Here is a 20,012-nt window from a genome sequence, read left to right on the forward strand (position 1 = left end):
CAAATCAGTGTCATAAGGTAAACAGGTAAGCAGACAAAGGATCATTAGATTTTGAAGCCTGAACACAGGAAAGATAAATATGCATTGTCTAGAATTACAGCAGAAAGGCAAAGACAATTGGAGAGAGGGAAGTATCTGACAATCCCATAATAGTCTTAAATCTGTGCTAATTATTTGAAGCAGGCACTGTAACTCTGTGAAGGAAACGCATTGTTTCGTTCTCTAAAAGGAAAGTGCACCCTAGACTATCAAGAGACTGAGGAGCACCTGCTGTATTAAGCTCTTTAGGGTAGACTCGTTCCAGTCACCCCAGTTTCCTGTACTTCTAATTCCATATTTCTGTTTGCCGGTCATTTGCTCTGTTCTCAGGCCTTCTCTTCCTTTGTGATTCTGATTGCTTCCCCTCTTCATCATCCCTCTTCCACCGTCTTCCCTTTCTACCTGCAAAATAAATCCCTTCTCGTGCAAACACTGTGATGATTGGGTTCCTCCTAATAACCGTTTCCATCACATTCTGGCTCTTTGATAAAGGACAGTTCAGTAAAGTCTTGAACCCAGGTCAAAAGACCGTGTGACAAATAATATTTGGTGAATGTGTTTTTTTAATATCTCTTGATCAAATTCGAGTTATAAATAGCATAAGCTACCACCTGAAAATATTTATCTAAGAGATTGGCAGTGAACAATTTTACATGTTATACAGGTACCATTCATTTTATTGGCGAAATAAACCTTACTATTTCCCACAAATTAGAGTTTTCCTGGGAATTTCTATTAGTCCCATAGAGAAATACTTATGTGCTTCGTATGTAATTAACATGTCTGTTGTCCTGCTGTGCTCCTGGCTCTGTGTCCATGGCCAAGTGCGCATCTCATCACTGCGACTGTAGCCAAGAGTAACTTGATGCTATGGTGTATATTTGTTTCAGGGAAATTCATGCTGAGCATACCTAAGACATTGTACTTTATTCACTCTTATGCAAATATTCTTTACAGAACTTATAGATCACCACTATTTAGAGAAGACACCGCTGCGTGCCATTTTGCAGCAAAGAGCTCCTCAACAATATCGAATCCTAGCAAAACTGAGATCATATGAGCCCAGAAGACTTTTCCAGTCTGTTAAACTTCTTTGTCCTAAATGTAATTCATTGTAAGTATTTTCCAATTAAAAAAAAAGTTTTCTTCTCATATTGTTTGACTCTATGCATGCCCATATGTGTGTTTGCTTGTGTGTGTATGTGGTTTTCAGTCCTAAGAAATGGGTAAATTATGATTTAATTTGTTGTATTTTAAAAGAATGCTAATGATTTGGGGGAAAGTGCTAAATTCCTACAAAAAATTTTTTTGGGTCATTCTTAGTAATAATAAATAAAAATGGATATTTTCAGGCTTGGAATCTAATGTTTGGTAGCTTTGATACGAATGTAGTTAGTGCAGTGCCTTCAATCCAGACATCAGCTTGTATGTATAAACACAGGCACAGGGCGTTTTTTATTCTCAACAATGCATATTCATCTCAAAACATGATAAAAGAACTTTAAATCCTGTTTATTTTTTCAATGCAGTGAACCATAGTTCCTCAAAATACAGAATGGCATTTGGGGAGATGCAGGTAGTGCAGAAACATGCACATTGGGATAGTGTGTGTCTTAGGGTTTTTATTGCTGTGAAGAGACGGCATGAACGCATAACTCTTATAAGAAAAACATGTAATCAGGGTGGCTCACTTATGATTTCAGAGGTTCAATTTGTTTTCCTTATGATGGGGAGCATGGTGGTGTTCGGGCAGATGCCCTGTAACTGAGAGCTTTTCCAGAATAAAGCTATGCTATGATGTCCTTCTAGACAAAGCGTTTTAGAAAGTGTAAGAGAGAACTTAAAGAGACACTGATGCCCAGCTGCTGACAAAATCAGGATGAGCACTCCAGCCTTTCCGTTCCAATGAAGCTAATAACTTTTTAAAGTAGGTCCCCCATGACAATGAGATTAACTGGGGTAAAAACTTGTTCAGGACAACTAATTGGGCCTGGGAATAACTACAGGTCACCTTGGGCGCTACACTGGGCAGTAGGTGGAGATGCCTGTTGCCAAGCTTGTGACCACCATAGTAGGAGATTGTTGTCTGACCTCTACAGACCCTGTAAATACAACCTCTCTGTGATTATGGGAATGGATTTATCTAGCCATACGATGTTGAATACCTATTGAATAAAACTTGTTAAATCTGAAATTAAATTAAATGAAATTCATTAAATCTTAAGTCCTTAATTTAAACAAGCTTAGCTAGTTTAATCTGCATATAAAATAGTATTTAAAGTTTGTTGTAGATTAATTTATTTTGTGTGAGTGTTTTTCCTGTGTGTGTTTGTGGGGGGGGGGGTGTACCTTATCTATTGCCTGATTCCAGGAGCCATGTCACAAGAACAGCAAATGGCAATTAAAACTCAAGGTGTCGGCGCACCAGGAGGAAAACTCTCTTAAAAACTCGTTAAGGTCACAAGACTGCAGACTCTGCGATCTCTCTTTGCTTCTGTTGTAACTTTGCCTGTTCCTGCTGTCTTTCCCTGGTGGATGTGGGGAGTCCCCACTGCCTATATTGTACTGTTTATTTCATGAATATCTCTCAGTCTACTGAGCATTTTTATTTGTGAATTTTTAAGAAGATGACTCCTCTTAGCTGTACTGTCTAATTGACATTGACGATGTTGGTGATGCAGGGCTGTGATGCTGTGATGAACACAAGGACATGCCTCCCAGTCAGGGCCTGTGAGGTCCCCAGGAGCAGGCTGGCTCGAATTATCTTAATGCTGAAAATATGCATTTTCAGATTTTGTTGTGCACCATTTAGCAGAAACAAAACTTTAAAATGATGTTAGTTTAGAACAGATGCCTTGCTAGTGGTTTTTAAGATATACATCCCCAGAAAAACAATTTAAAAGTTTACAAGGACAGATAGCTGAGCGTCTGATTTGTTGGGCTAGGGTTAAAAGTGCACAGCAAACTGATTGCTGCTTGCACTTTCCTTGCTAGGTCTGCTTGGTTAATTATCTGCAGATTTTGACCTCCGTTTTCTGATGTGGGTATGCACCCTGAGACTCAAGGTTCAGCTGACTGACTTTTTATGTATAAAATTCTGATGTGGGTATGCACCCTGAGACTCAGGTTCAGCTGACTGACTTTATGTATGAAATGGGTCCTGGAATCGTGTTGATGGCAGCACAAACCCGAGGTCTATAAACAGAAACAGCAGGAAGAGAATTTCCGGCTGGTCAGGGCTACAGAGAATAATTTGACTTTATAGCCTTGAGAAAGAGCTACAAGTTTCCACTTCCTGTCAATAGTTACAGTAAAGAAAGTATACTTCTGAGATATAAAACACTGTTGGTGTCACAACGTCTTGGGAGTGCCCACTAAGCTGTAGCTAAGACATACGTTATCTCAGGAGTGTTGATTTGAGCCCATACTGGAGGATTTATGTCACCAAGAGGCTCCTTGTCCTAGACTCCTCCCTCTGAGTCTGAGAGAACCAAACGTTTATAAAGGATATGTGAGTATGTTTTCTTATTTTCCTTGGACTCCTCATTAGTTTAAGTTTATGACTCCTATAAGATTACCTCTCAAGACAGATAATATAGTGACTGATCTTTACAGCTGCAATTTGCAGCCCTCCACGATACAAATTACTTAGATATATTGCATGTGAGTTGTCGGGATGACTGTTTTTAATCATTCGCTTGAGAAAGGAAATGTAAGCCATTTGCGACTTCCGCTTGGCCTGAAAGATTTTGTTAGGGTATATAAGCTGTGGGGGAAAGAAGAGAGCTAGACGGGGAACAGAAGAAGGAATTGAGATGGGCTAGAAAGAAAACGCCAGGGATGAGAGAGTTAGAAGGGAAATATCAAGAGTAAAGATGGTGTTGGAAGGAACACAGGAAGAACACAGAAGTACAAAGAATATAAAGAGAAACCATCAGGAAAGCATGTGAATGTCTTCTTCCCTAACCTCTCAGATAGAAAAGTTTTGCGCCGATGCTGTGGCTTTCCCTTTGAGACCTGTATAGCCTTGAGGCTGATCCCCAAGGCTGTGGTAGCCAGTAAACTTCAGAACTGGAGTTACAAATGTTTGGAAGTCACCATATGGGTGCTGGGGAATGAACCTTGGTCCTTTGCAGGAATATCAAGTGTTCTTAACCTCTGACCCATCTCTTCAGCCTCTAAAATAATTTGCTTTTGAGTCATTTGTTCAATTGGAATTTTTAAAAATATACCTACATTTTTTGCTAATAATTTGTCATCAATCATTTTAGGCAAGAAGTTCCATGTGAGGAAAACGTGGATAAAATTTTTCAAGATGCTGCAACTAAATCTCCAGAGAGCAAACTGCAAGGTACGTCATTGTATGACTCAGAGGTCTGGACCACCAAAGGTCAAGGAGGACGTCATGTTGCTGTCCATTTTGTGAAAAACGATGGCATCCTCCCTCTTTCAAATGAATGTCTAATTTTGATAGAAGGTAAGACACTTGTGATTTGATTTTTCAACTAGTCTTTGTATATTTTCTCCCCTGTTATTGTTGACTATATTTTATGGTACTTTGTACCTATGAAGTAAAAGTGCTCTTAATTTAAATTTCTCAACACAGTATATCAGATTCAAATGTGTGAGCTCACACATTTACTTGAATTGCACTTTCATAGTAGCATTGAACTTGCATATGCCTACGTTATTGGGTTCCTGTCTAATCTCATCAGCTCAGAGTGGATTTCATAAATCATGTGAAGCTGTCATCTTGGCCTCTGGGTGTCACTGTTGAGTCATAATACTGGGATGAAAATCGCCAACTATAGATGGAAATTGTGCTATTTCTTGTCCTTTTTCCATCTAATTCTTATGTAACAGTTCATTTTTTTCTTTGTCATGCAAAGTTTACATTTTTTCTAAACTTGTAACTTCCTTTGCTGTGTCACATATTGCTGTGGGAGATCCTTCTGTATTTGTATTGCTTTTATTGGTTAGTGAATAAAGCTGCTTTGGCCTCTAGCAAGGCAGAATATAGCCAGGCTGTAAGAGATATAGAGAGAGGGTAGACGGAGCCAGGGACACACCGTGTAGCTGCCGAAGGAGATAGATACCCTTACCAGTAAGCCACAGCCTCGTGCCAATGCACAGATTGATAGAAATGGGTTAATTTGAGATATAAGAATTAGTTAATAAGAAGCCTGAGCTAATTAGCCAAGCAGTGTTGTAATAAATATAGTTTCTGTGTGATTATTTGAGTCTGGGCGGCTGGAAACTAAAGAGTACTCTCCGTTTACAAAATGGCACCAGCTTGGGGCAACTACATCCACATAAAAACTGAGAGAGCTTGGGAAGGAATTCTAGACACAAGAGAACAGAGTTGAGCACAGCTTCTTGGTAGCCACGTTTTTCTTTCAGATAGGTTCTGTTTTCTAGTGTTTACATTGAACAGAGGTGTGGCTCCCCTAAGAGAGGCCTCCTGACTCAGCATAAGCAGCAGAAACTGCAAGACCTCTTTAAACAGCGGCTCTCTGGTTCATGCTGGTAGCACAAACTCTGGCTCTTCCGGGACGCCCTGAACTTAAATGGAGTTTTGTGAGCGGTACGCTACAAGTTGGTTAACGGTGACATGGACCCGCTGCATCCCTGGCTGGGTCCGTGATCGTGCCTCTCAGAGCTGGCAGAGAACAGACCTCCAACCACGCTCGACTGTGCAGAGCCAAAAGTCAAAGCAGCTTTAGTCGTAGCCACGCCATTAGCATTTTAAGAAGCGCTCTTGGTCAGAAAATGACTACAGATATGCAGTGAAGACAGATTCAGACAAAAATAAACCTCTGAACGGGTCACTGTGTTTAAAATGGACGTAGGCTTGCGAGAGAGAAGGAAAGGAGCATAGAAAGTTATAAAAAGAAGTAAATAGTTTAAAGAATAAAGCAGTCTTTAAAGAGACAGAGTACAGACAGTCTTAGATTAAAGGAGTAAAGGAAAATAAACCATGTAAAGATGGAATGCACACAGAGTCTGGGTGATGCACATTATTGTTTTCTTGAATTCTCTGACTACAAAGAGACATTTGATTCTGGGGGCAGCTAAGTTAAACCAACAACTTACGTTACTTACATCCTGCGTCTTGCTCTGATTCCGTGTAGCTTTGAAGAGTTCCTCTATTGTCTTACAGGAGGACGGCTCTGTGAAATCTCTAAACTGTCAAGCATGTTTCGTGGTGTGATCCCTGTGAGGTCCGGCCCTGAGGACCTGGAGCTCCTAGACCTGGCAGCACCATTCCTCATACGAGGAAAGGTGTGTCACTATGGGTGTGTGTTCATCTCGAGCATCTGAGGATTACAGCTGTGTCTCCATTGCTTGTCCTCCAGGTGCCCTGTGTGCAGTTGATACAATTGTGCCAGTTCCTACCGAGAGACAGTTCCCAAGGAGTAGTGATTGTGTCCCAGAGATACAGACTGGTACAGGGGCAGCAAACTCTCTCTGTCTAGTCTGGTGCTGTGTGATGAAATAGTCAGCATGCTAGGGAGTGGCTGTCCATCAGGGTGAACAGCTGTGCGGAGCACTACGTCTAGATGTGTTGACGCAACCCTATTGGAGTTCTGGAGGGCCCTTACTCAGTTTTTCTTGTACGTTTATAGAGATCTAAACACTCTGTGCAACATATAAGGCTTACAACATTTTGTATCTCAGACACAAACTAAACTTGTTTCTTACACAAGAACTTAGGAATCAGCTAAGGGGACATTTCAGAGTTGCGAACTGAGTAAGTTCCAGAACTGCATACAGCATTTTGCAGAGTTACTGCCACTGAAGACTGGCAGAAAGCGTGGAGCCTACGGCTAGAAGCAGGGCAAAGTAAAGCGCCCTATAGTTCTGATGAAACAGTCACTCTGAAACTGTAACCCAGAGAGATCTTGTTATCCCATACCTTGACCCCCTCATTTTCTTTTTAAATGTATAGCATTTGTTGCTGTTGTTATGATGAACCTAAATTTTAATTTTCATTAAAAATTACTTTCTGCCATTATCATAGCTGCGTGATTGTGGCCCTTAGAGTAACCAGAGTAACCGATGGGCTTTGCCCTTGGTTTTCTTTCATACACAATGGGTGAAAAACTTAAGCAATAAAATAAAAATGAATGTCTGTACCTAATTCTCTGAAGCACCCAGTGTCTTTATATCTCTGAATGTCCTGGAAGGTTATATACCACTTAGTTGAAATATCAAAACACATCATTTTCTGTTGTTCTTTGAATAGGTCCATGGACTAGGCTTTGCTTCTGACAGGATCATCCATCATTCTTTTCTCTCCCTTCCTTTCTTCTAATCTTCCTCGTACACAGTACCAAAGTCTAACCCCGGACACCAAAAATTAGGTACCAGATTGACTATCAACTTGTCTAATATTAGTGATTTCTTTTTCATTCCATTATCTTTTCATTATTACTGTTAGTGAAGAAATATCTATATATTTAATGATTAAATGAATCCTCTTTCCCAATTTATAAATTACAGGTACTCTTGAGTTCTAATTTTTATTCAAATATATTTTGTAAGCATATTTTCTTACTACATCTCATACACATTTCATCTTGCCTAATAAAATTAAATTACTGCTATATCAACAGGACAAGTTGTACCAAATGACATTCAGTTTTAGTAATTGTCTTGTTTCAGATGTTCTATATTCCAGACAGGAACTGACTTGCAGGCATCATACATGATGCCTTTGAATTTGTGCTCACTAAAAATAGTAATTTGCCTGAAATCCAACTTGTCCCCCATGTTCATTCAGAATAACTTTTTCTTACTGTATTTTTTAAGACTGACCACTAGATATTGCTCACAGAGCTATAAATTCAATGTTCCTGCAACTTCTCTCTCTTATGTCTTTTTTTTTAACAGATAAGAAACTTAACAGCCAAATTATGTAATGATTAGGACCAAGAGTCCAGTTCCTGCTTCTCAACTTCAAGTTTGTTTATTTTGAAGCCCATTGTCTCAGTGACTGTTCTTACAGTGTGAGGAGACGCCATGCCCAAGCTGTCTTATAGAAGGCAGCATTCTAGTTCCGGACCTGCGTGCAGTTTTAGAGTGCTAGTCCATGGTTGGCGTAGCAGGGGGCCGGGACCGAGAGCTCCCAGCTACATCCACAAGTGAGAGGAAAAAAGTTAACCGGGCCTTTTGAAACCTCAGCCACACACACCTCCTAGCTTCCCTAACAGTTCCACCAGCTGGGAGAGAAACGCGCAAACATAGGAGCCCCCGAGGGCCGTTCTCATCGGAGCAACCGCATTAGAGCGTAGATAGTGAGGTGCTCTTCTGCTCAGTAGCTGACTTCTAAAACTGTCCGTGCTTAAACAGATGTCATAGTTGAATAAATTTGATTATATTGAAATACTTCCCATTTCTTCTTACTCGTTTACTCATTTTAGATGTAAACAGTGCTCAAACTTGAAACCCATACAAAACCTAAGCACCATTCCTAGTAAAGGACTGAGGATTCCTTCTTCTGTGGCAGAAGGTGAGTCGGATCTTTGTCCTAAAAGTTTAATGCTCTTTCATCTCACTGACTTATATTTCAGTATTTGTGAATACTTATGTCAAAACTAGCTTAACTTTTCTTAATCCTATTTGTAACAATTTTACTAAAATAAGGACTAAGTATTTAAGAGACTCGTGTTCCTTTACAAGGACCGCAGTCAGAACCACATCTCAGTGTCGGCCATTTGTTTTCCATGTAATCACTGATGACAGATACAGATCCTGGCACATACCTAGTGATGGACAAAGTGTCAGGATGGCTGTTACCTTCGAGTTTCAGTCAGCACATAGGAGGCTGACGACTGCACACATGAATCACCCAGCCTTTGGTTTTAGCTTCCAGGAGCAGGGTACATTATAAGGCATAAGGTTTAGAAAGCCCTTATTAGTCAAGTCAGGTCTGCCTACTAAGATGGATCCTGTTCTTGTGTACGTATGTCTTTCCTCTTCTATAAGGACAGTGCTCTTCGGAGGCCTCAGTGTTGTGTCCCTGTTGAGTCCACATTTTCAGGCTGGCCGTCTCCTCTGCTTTATTGCTTTTCCGTTTTCCTGACTTCTTTGTCTCCTCAATCAGTCTTCACTCTGCCATTGTTTTTCTGAGTTTGCCCTTTACAGCGATTGAGAGCTGTGAATTTAGTTTGGGCAACTCAAAATACAGTGAGAATTACTATTTTTGTGAGAGTGTACACCCAGCTTTTTTCTCCTAAACTGAAATCCTGTTTTGTTTTGTGGTACAATTGTCTCATACCCTGTCACTTCGCGTGAGCTTCTCCTGCAGAGCTGGACAACACCGTTTCCCATCCACCGTGGTTTGAGTTTCATCCTTCGCGTTGCTTCAGTGAAACTACTGAGACCTTTTTAAGCCAGAATTTCCATACTAATTTTTTTCTGTGCTCCAATTTATTCGTCTGTGTTGCCTCCCTAATCAATCTTCCTGCCATAATATGGTCTGTGAGAATGGAAGGTCATGAAACAACCCATACGCCTGGCAGTGTCTTCAGAGACGTTTGCCTGTAACTAAAGTTGTCATGTGCAGTGCCTACACTTTATTCACTCTTTCTCATCCTGGCAATTATGGAACCCCAGATTCTAGCATGTTTATTCTTTCAATCGGATGACATCTCTGAAAAAAATTAATAATAATAAGGGATATTCTATTCAGTATAAAGGGGTATAAGCCTTTAACAATATTGTGTGTTGCTTTCTAGAGCATTCTATGCTTTTAATTTCATTTTTCATATAATTAACATGTAATGAATTGCCCTAATTCATTAGCTAATTAATAATTAATTGTTATGGTTCTACCAAGTATTAGAATGCAGTTCCTTATATTATGAGACTATAGCTGCAAAAAAATGGTGGAATGTTCGAGGGTTTTTGTTGCATGGTTTTAACAAATTGATCCTAGAGAAGAAAGCAGTTCTTTGTTGTAATACCCTGAGTAGTCATGGTCTGCACCTGTTCACTACAGTAGAGTATTTTGGGTTTACGTTATAGAAAAATCTAGCAGCCTGGAATAATATGCTCTTTTTTTTCCACTAGTTTTGGGCATTGTTCCTCTGCAGTATGTGTTTGTCATGACGTTCAGTTTTGATGATGGAACAGGAGTATTGGACGCTTACCTTAAGGATTCTGTAAGTAAGAGACCTGGTAAAAATAGTTAACTAAAGTTTTTATTTCAAATTTTTAATATTAATCCTACTTAGTTTTACTTCAGTATAACTTACTGAATCCTTTTGAACCTTAAAACTCAATTTCTTTGTATTTTGTTTTTAAAAGGATTTAGAATAACTTAGAATATATAACAGCAATACAGCCACATAAATCTAAAACTGTATGGTCTATAGCTTTTGATTAGATCAAAATTTTAAAAATATGAAGTTGAGGAATCCATATCTGAGGAGCCATTCCTTCAGAAATTCCAGGGCTCTGCAAAGAGCAGCCATGGAGCCGTTCCGTCGTGAGCTCACTGCACCGGGCAAGCCTCCGTGCTTTCCTCTTAAAGGAACTGAGCTTGCGTGATAAGCAGACATGTAGTGTTGTATGAGATGTGGAGGAGCCCCAGACACTGCTGTCATTTCTGACATTAGTAGTTTTAAGTTGAGAATTCCTTGAGGCCTCCCTTAGCTTTGGAATTCCCAAGCTCATCCTCTTTTTTTTTTTTTTATAATAAGATGAATCAAAAACTTTAATATTGAAGTTGGACACAGCAACCCAGCAGGAGTTAAAGAATCCCAACAACAGGCACAAGAGTCATGACAAACTTGTTCTCACAGTCAGGAGTCCCATGAAAATAAGCGATAGCGATAGCATACACACAGAGGGCCTGGTAGAGACCCGTGCTGGGCTGTGAACTCACGCGCCTTGCATAGTTGTTTCAAAGGCCTGTGTTCTGCTGCTGCCCTCCATCCTCTCTGACTCTTAGAATCTTTCTACCTGCTCCTCTTCTGCAGGATTCCCTGAGCTCTGAGGGGGAGGGATTTAATGGGGACCTCCAGTTTAGACTCTTCCCCCCTCATGGTATCTGGCTGTGGGTCTCTGCAGGTCCAGATGTTTTTCAATACATGGACTTAATTCTCTTGCCCTGAATATAACGGTATACATGGAGTACTGGCAGCTAGGGATGCTTGACTAGGCTAGACCAGTAGTTCTCTGCCTGCTAACTAACGTTTTTGGTGACCCCAACCATAAAATTATTTTGTTTTTACTTTGTAACTAATTTTGCTTCTGTTTTGAATTGTAATATAAATATCTGATGTGCAGTGTCTGATTTGTGAGCCCTGTGAAAGGGTCATTTCATACCCCCACCCCTGCAAAGGTGGCGACCCACAGGCTGAGTACCAGTGACCTAGGCCCTGGTGTGATTTCAGCACGTACATTGTCATAGCTGACTGCTCATGTGGCTGATTGCTCTCCTCCTGCGTACCCCAAGCTCCCCAACTTCAAATGGCATTCGTAGGCTTTCCAGAGTGACCCGCAGCTGCAGGAAAAGTCCACCTGCTCCCACAAGCCATGCCACACTAAATACAGAGAGGAGGGCCAATGTTTCGTTTGAGTAAGACAGTTTTGCTGTTGTTATTTTGTTTTGTTTATTTATTTATATATTTATTATTTTATATTTGGGGTTTGGTTTGGTTTGGTTTTTTAATAACAAAAAAATGGAAAACAATACAAGTTGAGGTTAAGTGGTTTTTTTTCCTCCAGGCTGCAAAGTTCACGTAACCACTTATTAAATGAATATTTACTGAGCAGCTGCTGTGTGCCGTGTCTGTGTTCAAAATAAAACAGTTAGCAAGGCAAGAAAAATCCCTTCCCCTAAACATAATGTAGAAGGGGAAGAGATTAAATAAATTTTTCTTAATGTTGCATCATTCGCACTCAACACTGGATTCACTTCCTGGGTAAACCAGTGTCATCAGCCCTGCTGCATGATCTTGACCATGTGTCTGTATGCGTCCCAAGGCTGTTTCACAGTTAAAGTGGAGGCTTGGGCTTCAGCGTAGGCAATTCCAATCTATGAATTCTACATCCTTAACAGACTGATACATGTATAAAAGGTCATTTTAGCAAATTAGTTACTGACATTCTGTGCATTAAAGCTTTTCAGATGATGAATATTTCCTTTGTTTGTCATCATTTTTAGGAGAAATTTTTCCAGATCCCAGCATCCGAAGTCCTCACTGATGACAGCCTTCAGGGGAATCTGGAAAAGGTCATGAATGTGATTTGTCCTCCGGGAATAAAAATTGGTAGGCAGTATTTTAAAGGTGCTTCTTTCCCTTTCTTGAAAAATCACCTACTGTGTAGACTGTGGGTGGAAGGAGGAGAACTCTGTAACCGTGGGAATTACTAAATGTGACCAATAACTTTATGGGATGACAGCAGAAGTAAAATTAATAGAAATAAAGAAGTTTAAAATGTTGTGAAACACTTAAAGCATAGCAGTTATGGCCACAGCACCTCTGACTCAGAGTTTGCCCATATAGCATAGAGACACTGAAACTCTTTAAAGTGAAATTTCTTTATACCAAATGGATGCAGTTTGTACAAAAAAAAATGCCCTCCAATAAAATGCATTTGTCTTGTTTGACTCAATGTGTTTCCTCTGTAATATTAGTGATCTTTAGAATTTTCCATTTTCATTGTGCACAGCCTATGAAGTTTAGTTAGTTCTGCACAGACACCAGCTTGTGCATAGGTGAGAGTTGTGGCCATTGTAGCTGCTGCTAGCAGGTGCTTCTGTGGCCAGCAATTCCTTTCTGTTGGAACCTGCAGACATAAATTATGTCAAGCTGTTGGATTCAGTGAGAAGTCTCTTCTCTGTCTGCCTCTCTGATGCTGATGTGTCTCTTAGATGTTTTCTTCCTCCACAGTCGGTCTCTGCATGGTAACATCCGTTTCCAGGACATGGGGAATTTTGCTCCCCTAAGGCAAAGTTTAATCCAGATGCATCGTTTGTTTTCAATTTTAATTTGTGTTAGCTATTGCACATACCATGCTTAGATTTCCAGAAATAAGTCTCTGTGCATGGTAACTTTTGTCATATACAGGCAAATTTTGTGTGTGTGTGTGTGTGTGTGTACAATGTACTGGATACCAGTCATGCACAGGAGCCCCTCACTTTATCCTGGGTGAGCTCAAGTGCTGTCCCAGATGCCTTTTGGATGTACCGGAGCTTTCTGCTGAAAGAAATGAGCCTGTCCTACTGCCCACCAAACATGGAGTTGACATCAGTGGTGCCATCACTGCAAGGCCCAAAGTTGCTCCCACCTGGGCAAGTCACAAGAAGGCTGAAGCTGATACGATCTTAAGTTCAGGTTCCGACTGCTGGTAGTCAGTCAAGGCGAAGCGGGGGGCAGCCCATAAGCAGTCAGCACAAGGAGCGGAGCAAAGTGTGGGCGAGACGATTGGTGGCCTCTGCGGCAAGTGTTGGGAAACTTAAATCACTTTCATCTGAGGCTGGTACAAATTCTAATTAATCGCCATTACTCGTTATATGCTTGGTTCAATGGCTAATCGGGGTGCTCTTGTTGTGTAGATGCATACCCGTGGCTCGAGTGCCTCGTCAAGTCCTACAACGTCACAAGCGGAACAGAGCAGCGCATATGTTACCAGATATTCAACACCACGGTCGCGGAAGACATCATCTAGTGCGACTCTTCGGTGCCGTGCCTGGGGTTACAGTCACAGCACACGTTGCTGCTGTTAAAGTACCTTTAGATTTTCACTACAGCTTAAGTTCTTTTGTACAGAAAGACATTTCTTGTGAATATGCTACAACACCTGTTGTTCAACATGCCTAGGGTTACTACTACAGTCACAGACAGGAGCACACTTTGTGTGGGGACCAAACTTTCATTCTTCTTTCCGTCCCTGCGGGAGAGCTCTGTTATTTCCGCCCCTGCGGGAGAGCTGTGTTATTTCTGTCCCTGCGGGAGAGCTCTGTTATTTCCGCCCCTGCAGGAGAGCTGTGTTATTTCCGCCCCTGCGGGAGAGCTCTGTTATTTCCGCCCCTGCGAGAGAGCTGTGTTATTTCTGGTGGACCCCGAGGCTCCGTCTCCCACCGAGACGCTTGTTTCTATGCTGCCACCCACTGTCCCCTCGTTGGGTTTCTTTTTCTATCCTGAGTTTTACACCAGCACTTGATGTTAATGTGGGTTTAGATGAGATATTCTTGAGTTCTTGTGTTCACTGATAAAACAGTGGTGGCTACTTTTCTCTCAACCTGTTCCATTTTCCTTTATTTATGCACAGAGGAAGTGCTTAGCCAGTCCTGGGAAGGAAGTCTCCCTGTACCTTCACACGCACGTGTTTGCTTGAGTTCAGCTGAACAAATGTTTGTCTGAGTGAGCTATGATGTACTAAAGAGAGTGTTTGGTTTAGGGAAGAGTGGCGGAGTTTTATTTGCTGCTTAAGTTGCCCATTTTAGGATGAGTCTGTCACTTTAAACCAGATGTATTTGATACTACTTCTCTCTGTAAATATTCCATCCTATACCAGCTAAGAGGTGATTAAATTTAGGATTTTTCTTAGCTGAAAAAGTATTATATTTTTAATAGCCTTATGTAAAAATATTCCTACATTGCAATGAATGATATGCTTTTTAACTCAGTGTTTATCAAGTTTAAAATCATGAGTAGTCAATTACTTCTGCACAAACATGTACATATGTGTTTATATGCATTTGTGTATTTGCTAAAAATAGAGGGATAACAGATCTGTGTGCTTAAAATAGTAAGAAATAAATGCATGTATTTCTACAGCTTCAGTGATTGGCGGTGATATGATATGGTGATGTGGCTACTGTAGTTTGAATCTTGACTGTCCTTCAGGTGGTCATAAATTAAAACCATGGCATCATTAGGGGTTGTGGATAACTTAAGGTATGGAACTTGTGGAGGAAGTTAGTTTGTGGGTGGCATGCCCTGGTCCTGACTACATCTTGTCTCACTCTTTCCTCCTGCCATGAGGCAAATGGGCCTTCCCTGCTTTCTGTTACCCGACTATCGTATCAGACACAGGCCCAAAAGAGCAGGGCCTAATACCATGGACTGGAAATTCTGAGACCATGGGCCAAATTAAATGCTTCCTCTTTATAAATGTTTTATCACAGTAACAGAAATCTAACTCGGCTATAGTGCTTGTAGACCAGTTACTGGAACTGTCTGCATTCCAGATGCTATGCTCAAATCTTCACATATTTAAACCTCAGAACAACTAAATAATCTAATAAGATAGCTGAATCCTCTTGGAAAACGGACTTCAATACATTCATATGTTCCTCTGTGCTGGAGTTATGAGTTGAGTACACGCGGTCTATACGAGTAGCCACCCCAGCCAGGACTCTTGAGGTGAGGATGCTGTGAGCCATACTCCAGACAGCTGTAGGAAATACCGAAAGGAGCCACTGTGCTCTCCTGCATTACAGAAGTCACCATAGATGACTCATTATAGAAGTCACCATAGACCAGGAGAGACAGCAGCCGGAACCTTCATCTAGCGATGGATGGAGATAGAGACAGAGACCCACACTGGAGCACCGGACTGAGCTCCCAAGGTTATAATGAGGAGCAGAAGGAGAGAGAACATGAACAAGGAAGTCAGGACCATGAGGGATGCACCCAACCACTGAGACAGGGGGGCCGATCTATTGGGAGCTCACCAAGGCCAGCTGGACTGCTACTGAAAAAAACATGGGATAAAACCGGACTCTCTGAATGTGGTGGACAATGAGAGCTGACGAGAGGCCAAGGAGAATGGCACAGGAACTTTCATCTGGCGATGGATCGAGAGAGAGACAGAGACCCAATTTGGATCAACCGTCTGAGCTCTTAAGGTCCAAATGAGGAGCAGAAGGAGGGAGAACATGAGCAAGGAAATCAGGACCACGAGGCGTGCACCCACCCACTGTGACAGTGGAACTGATCTATTGGGAGCTCTCCAAGGCCAGCTGGACTGGGACTGAATAAGCATGGGTTGAAACTGGACTCTCTGAACAAGGCGGACAATGAAGGCTGATGAGAAGCCACGGACAATGGCACTAGGTTTCGATCCTAATACATGAACTGGCTTTGTGGGAGCGTAGCCTGTTTGGATGCTCACCTTCCTGGACCTAGATAGAAGTGGGAGGACCTTGGTCTTCCTGTAGAGCAGGGAATTTGGACTGCTCTTCAGTATCGAGAGGGAGGGGGAGTGGACTAGGGGGAGGAGAAGAGGAGTGGGGATAGGGGGAGGGGAGCGGGGGGAGGGGGCAATATGTGGGAGGAGGGGGAGGGAAATGGGAAACGGGGAGCAGTTGGAAATTTTAATTAAAAAAGAATAAAAAAAAAAAAAAGAAGTCACCATAGATGACTCATTATAGAAGTCACCATAGATGACTCATTATAGAAGTCACCATAGATGACTCATTACCCCTTTCAATAGCCCCGAATTCCATTTCTTTGCTGTGTCAATATGTTTCTACACCCAGCTCCCACCGTCCCTCATTTGAGATAGTGAGAGACTGATGCTGTTCAGTCAATGAACTCTTGGTTCAAATCTTTCATAGGGAACCCATTGAGTAAATATATTCAAAATTACCCATACTCTTGGGATTTGGAATAAACGTTCCTCTGCCGTCAGGAAGCACCCAGTCTACTCTCAGGAGGGCTCAGCTATCACACCCTCACTCTGAATGTGTCATGCCTGCAGGTTTACAGAGGGAAACTCAACCTTGCTTTCCTTTCCATTTGCATTAAATAAGCGCTCATTGCGTGATTTTTGTCTTTGCTGGGTGGTTTTTGTCCTCAATTGGGGAGGAGTGTTCCACCAATACATAGTATTTTTCGAGTGACAACATACACATATTATCCTTACTCTGGGAATTTTCACCCCTATAACATTTGTATAGTGGTAGCTCATCACGCCACGGCCAATTGTCCATCTTTCGTTTGGTAACATCTTCCTGATTAACCGTTATACATAATTAATGAGGTATTTTGTTTACAGCTTCTTACTCAATTTCCCAGTTTATGTAGCATCTGTGTAGATGGGTTGTCAGTGCGGCACCTCTTTATGTTGGAGTTTTTCTCCTAACATCATCTGTAGGTTTGGGTTTGTAGATAGATCCTCTGTCACAGAATACTTGCTTTCTCCATCTCCATCTATGGTGACTGAAAGTTTTGCTGGGAATAGTATTCTGAGCTGGTATTTTTAGTCTCTTAGAGCCTTAAAGGCGTCTTTCCAGACCCTTCTGGATTTTATAGTCTCCATTGAGAAGTTGGGTTAAATTCTAATAGGTCTGCCTTTCTGTTACTTGCCCATTTCTCCCTTGTGCCTTTTAACAGTCTTTCTTTGTTCTGTATGTCTAGTATTTTGACGATTGTGTGTGTCCTTTTTGGTCAGAACTGGTGTTCTGTATGCTTTTTGTTCCTTTATATGCATTTCTTTCCTTAGGTTAGTAAATTTTTCTTTTATAATTTTATTGAAGATATTTTCTGAGGCTTTGAGCTGTGAATCTTACCTCTTCTATACCTATTATTCTCAGGTTTAGCCTTTCCATAGTACCCCAGATTTCCCGGATGTTTTGTGTTAGAAGATTTTATATTTAACAATTTTTGACCACTGAATCAATTTCTTTTATTATATTGTCTATGCTTGAGATTCTCTCTTTCATCCTATAGCTCCTGTTTAATAACCTGTATTTTCCATGTCCAGGAGTCCCTCGGTTTGTGTTTTCTTTATTCTTTCTATTTCCATCTTAAGGTCTTGAATGGTTTTATTCATCTCCTGCACCTGTTTGTGTTTTCCTGGGTTTCTTTAACGAATTTGCTCATTTTCTCTTTAAGGGCATCTACCATCTTCGTGGCTTGTATTTAAGACCGTTTCCTTGAGTTTCCACCGTGCTGGAGTACCCAAGACTTTCTGTAGTAGGATCTCTGGTGGGGTACCATGTGTCCCTGGGTGGTGTTGTGCTCTTATTCTGACCTCTAGTCATGTGGGTTTGGAGCTATTAGTTTAAATGCTAATTTCTGAGTTTATCTTTGTTGTATGGATTTTTTGGATGTTTTCTCCCTTGCTTTCTGTTTCCTCTCTTGTCTTCTGGACTGAATGGCCTGTGGTTCTGATGACCACTGTACAGTTTTCAAGGCCTGCATAGCCTATGCAATTTAGAGGGCTTCCTTTTCTTTGGGGATTCTGGGAACATTCTGTGAGCCTTTGGGATTCTGGTTACCAGTATGGGCCTCCAGGTACCTGGAGTTTTTAATACCAGCATGGCCTCTGGTGTAGTGGGAGTCTTCTGCCAGATTTAGGACTGGAATATGGAGCCAAGAGAGAAAGTGCTATTGGGAATTTCTGGGTGAGATTTAAGGGGTATTAGTGGGTTGTAGGTAGTATCTTACCTGCAGTTTCTATTACCTGTGTGGCCTCTGGTAGAGCAGGGGTCTTCTACCGGGATTGTATGTCAGAATACAGAACCCAGAAGACAGGATGATGTTGCAGCCTGTGACAGTAGATGGTACTGGCGTGGCCTCTGGTAGAGTGGGAGTGTTCTGGGATTCCTAGTACACCTTGGTTTCCATAGAGAGGAATATTTCTGCTGGGTTGTGTGCCATAATAATGAGCCCAGATGAGGCATTGCTGTCGGGGACTGGAATTACTAATATCAGTGTGGCCTAGGGTAGAGCAGGGTTCTTCTAGTGAAGATTGTGGGCCAGGATCTGTTGTACAACTTTTGATATACTCAACATGATCAAGATTCTTTCTATATATGAGTAAAATATTTAATTAATAAAATCTGTTAAATTTAATCCTTTGATAATTATCATTTAATAGTTAAAGGATATGGTGCCATCAATTAGATATATTGTTTTTTAATGCTTCTCTAAAATGAGAATCCCTAGACAAATATATAGCAGGTTGAATGTCTAGGGGATTCAGAGCTCCCACAAGCTCTTTAAGGATTTCACAAAGATAAAAAGTCTTATATCAGAATAATCTATTTAGATGAATTCTGAAAATGCTTTCAGTTTTAAAATATTTATTCTTCTGTGCCCTTACATTAGGAAAAACAATTAATACAGAAATTTAGAAGGGTCATGTAAAAAGGTTTACTTAAATTGCTTTGAAAATTTTATGTTTGCAACATCCTCCATGATGCTCATGTGTCTTCTTTTAGAATAACAACATGGAAACACAAGTTTTTTTCTGACATTGTTTTTTTGCTACTGATGAGATCAACAGGAACCTTTATCTTTTACCCAACATGTCCTTGTTATTTTCCTTCCCTGCTGCTGTGTGTTTTGATACATTGGAAATAATCAATCAACTAACTTCACTACAAAATAACGTCTCAAAAATTCTTAATTATGACTGTGGAATATCTGTGTGTGTTGTAGAATTTACAGGACCATAAAAAACTACATATATAAAATTGGCAACCTATGCCAGGTCTCCAGCCGTAAGGCTGTGTGGTAAAAGTAGAGGCAACAGTTTTTTCTATTCCAATCCCAGTCCCTACAGAGAATGAATGGGTAGCATGCGTTTGTGTGTGCTGTTCTACACATTCTAATTCTGAAGGATTAAGGAATCAGATGTCAACAACATTTTCTTGTATTACAGGAATATATGAATGGGGAAAACATGCAAAAGTTTTGTAAAGCATTCAGACGTCTCTGAAATATTCTAAAATACAATAGAACAAATACACAACATTTACAGGGTGATCTTATTGTCCCTGATAGGAGCCCTGGATGGTGAGTAACACTACTCATATCTAAGAATGAACTTCCTGTCAATCATATTACTCACATTCCTTCTTCTGTACTTCATCCTTCAGGTTTTCTTTGGACAATTTCATCCTATCCTGTGATAGCACACAAGAATACATGTTTGCCCCCATGCCATGGTCTCTTTGCTGCTTTATTTTACATGGATCTGGATAGGACTAATGGTCTCAGATG

The 20,012-nt window shown here is 40.9% G+C and overlaps 1 protein-coding gene across 4 annotated transcripts in view; it reads left to right on the top strand.

Moving 5' to 3' along the window:
- LOC130875741 (protection of telomeres protein 1-like) overlaps positions 1 to 16,208 on the top strand; it is a 59,170-nt gene extending 42,962 nt beyond the window's left edge. For 3 of the 4 annotated variants that reach the window (XM_057771875.1, XM_057771876.1, XM_057771879.1), the window contains 7 exons: positions 997 to 1,153; positions 4,311 to 4,516; positions 6,200 to 6,335; positions 8,463 to 8,551; positions 10,114 to 10,205; positions 12,215 to 12,320; positions 13,610 to 16,208. In XM_057771875.1, coding sequence (XP_057627858.1) covers positions 997 to 1,153; positions 4,311 to 4,516; positions 6,200 to 6,335; positions 8,463 to 8,551; positions 10,114 to 10,205; positions 12,215 to 12,320; positions 13,610 to 13,722 — 899 coding nt within the window. In that variant the 3' untranslated portion in view covers positions 13,723 to 16,208. The remainder of the gene's footprint in view (positions 1 to 996; positions 1,154 to 4,310; positions 4,517 to 6,199; positions 6,336 to 8,462; positions 8,552 to 10,113; positions 10,206 to 12,214; positions 12,321 to 13,609) is intronic. The other variant, XM_057771878.1, reaches the window with a different exon arrangement.
- The last annotated feature ends 3,804 nt before the right edge of the window (positions 16,209 to 20,012 follow it).

Source organism: Chionomys nivalis, chromosome 6 (assembly GCF_950005125.1).
Source record: "Chionomys nivalis chromosome 6, mChiNiv1.1, whole genome shotgun sequence".
In the NCBI taxonomy this organism is placed as follows: Eukaryota; Metazoa; Chordata; class Mammalia; order Rodentia; family Cricetidae; genus Chionomys; species Chionomys nivalis.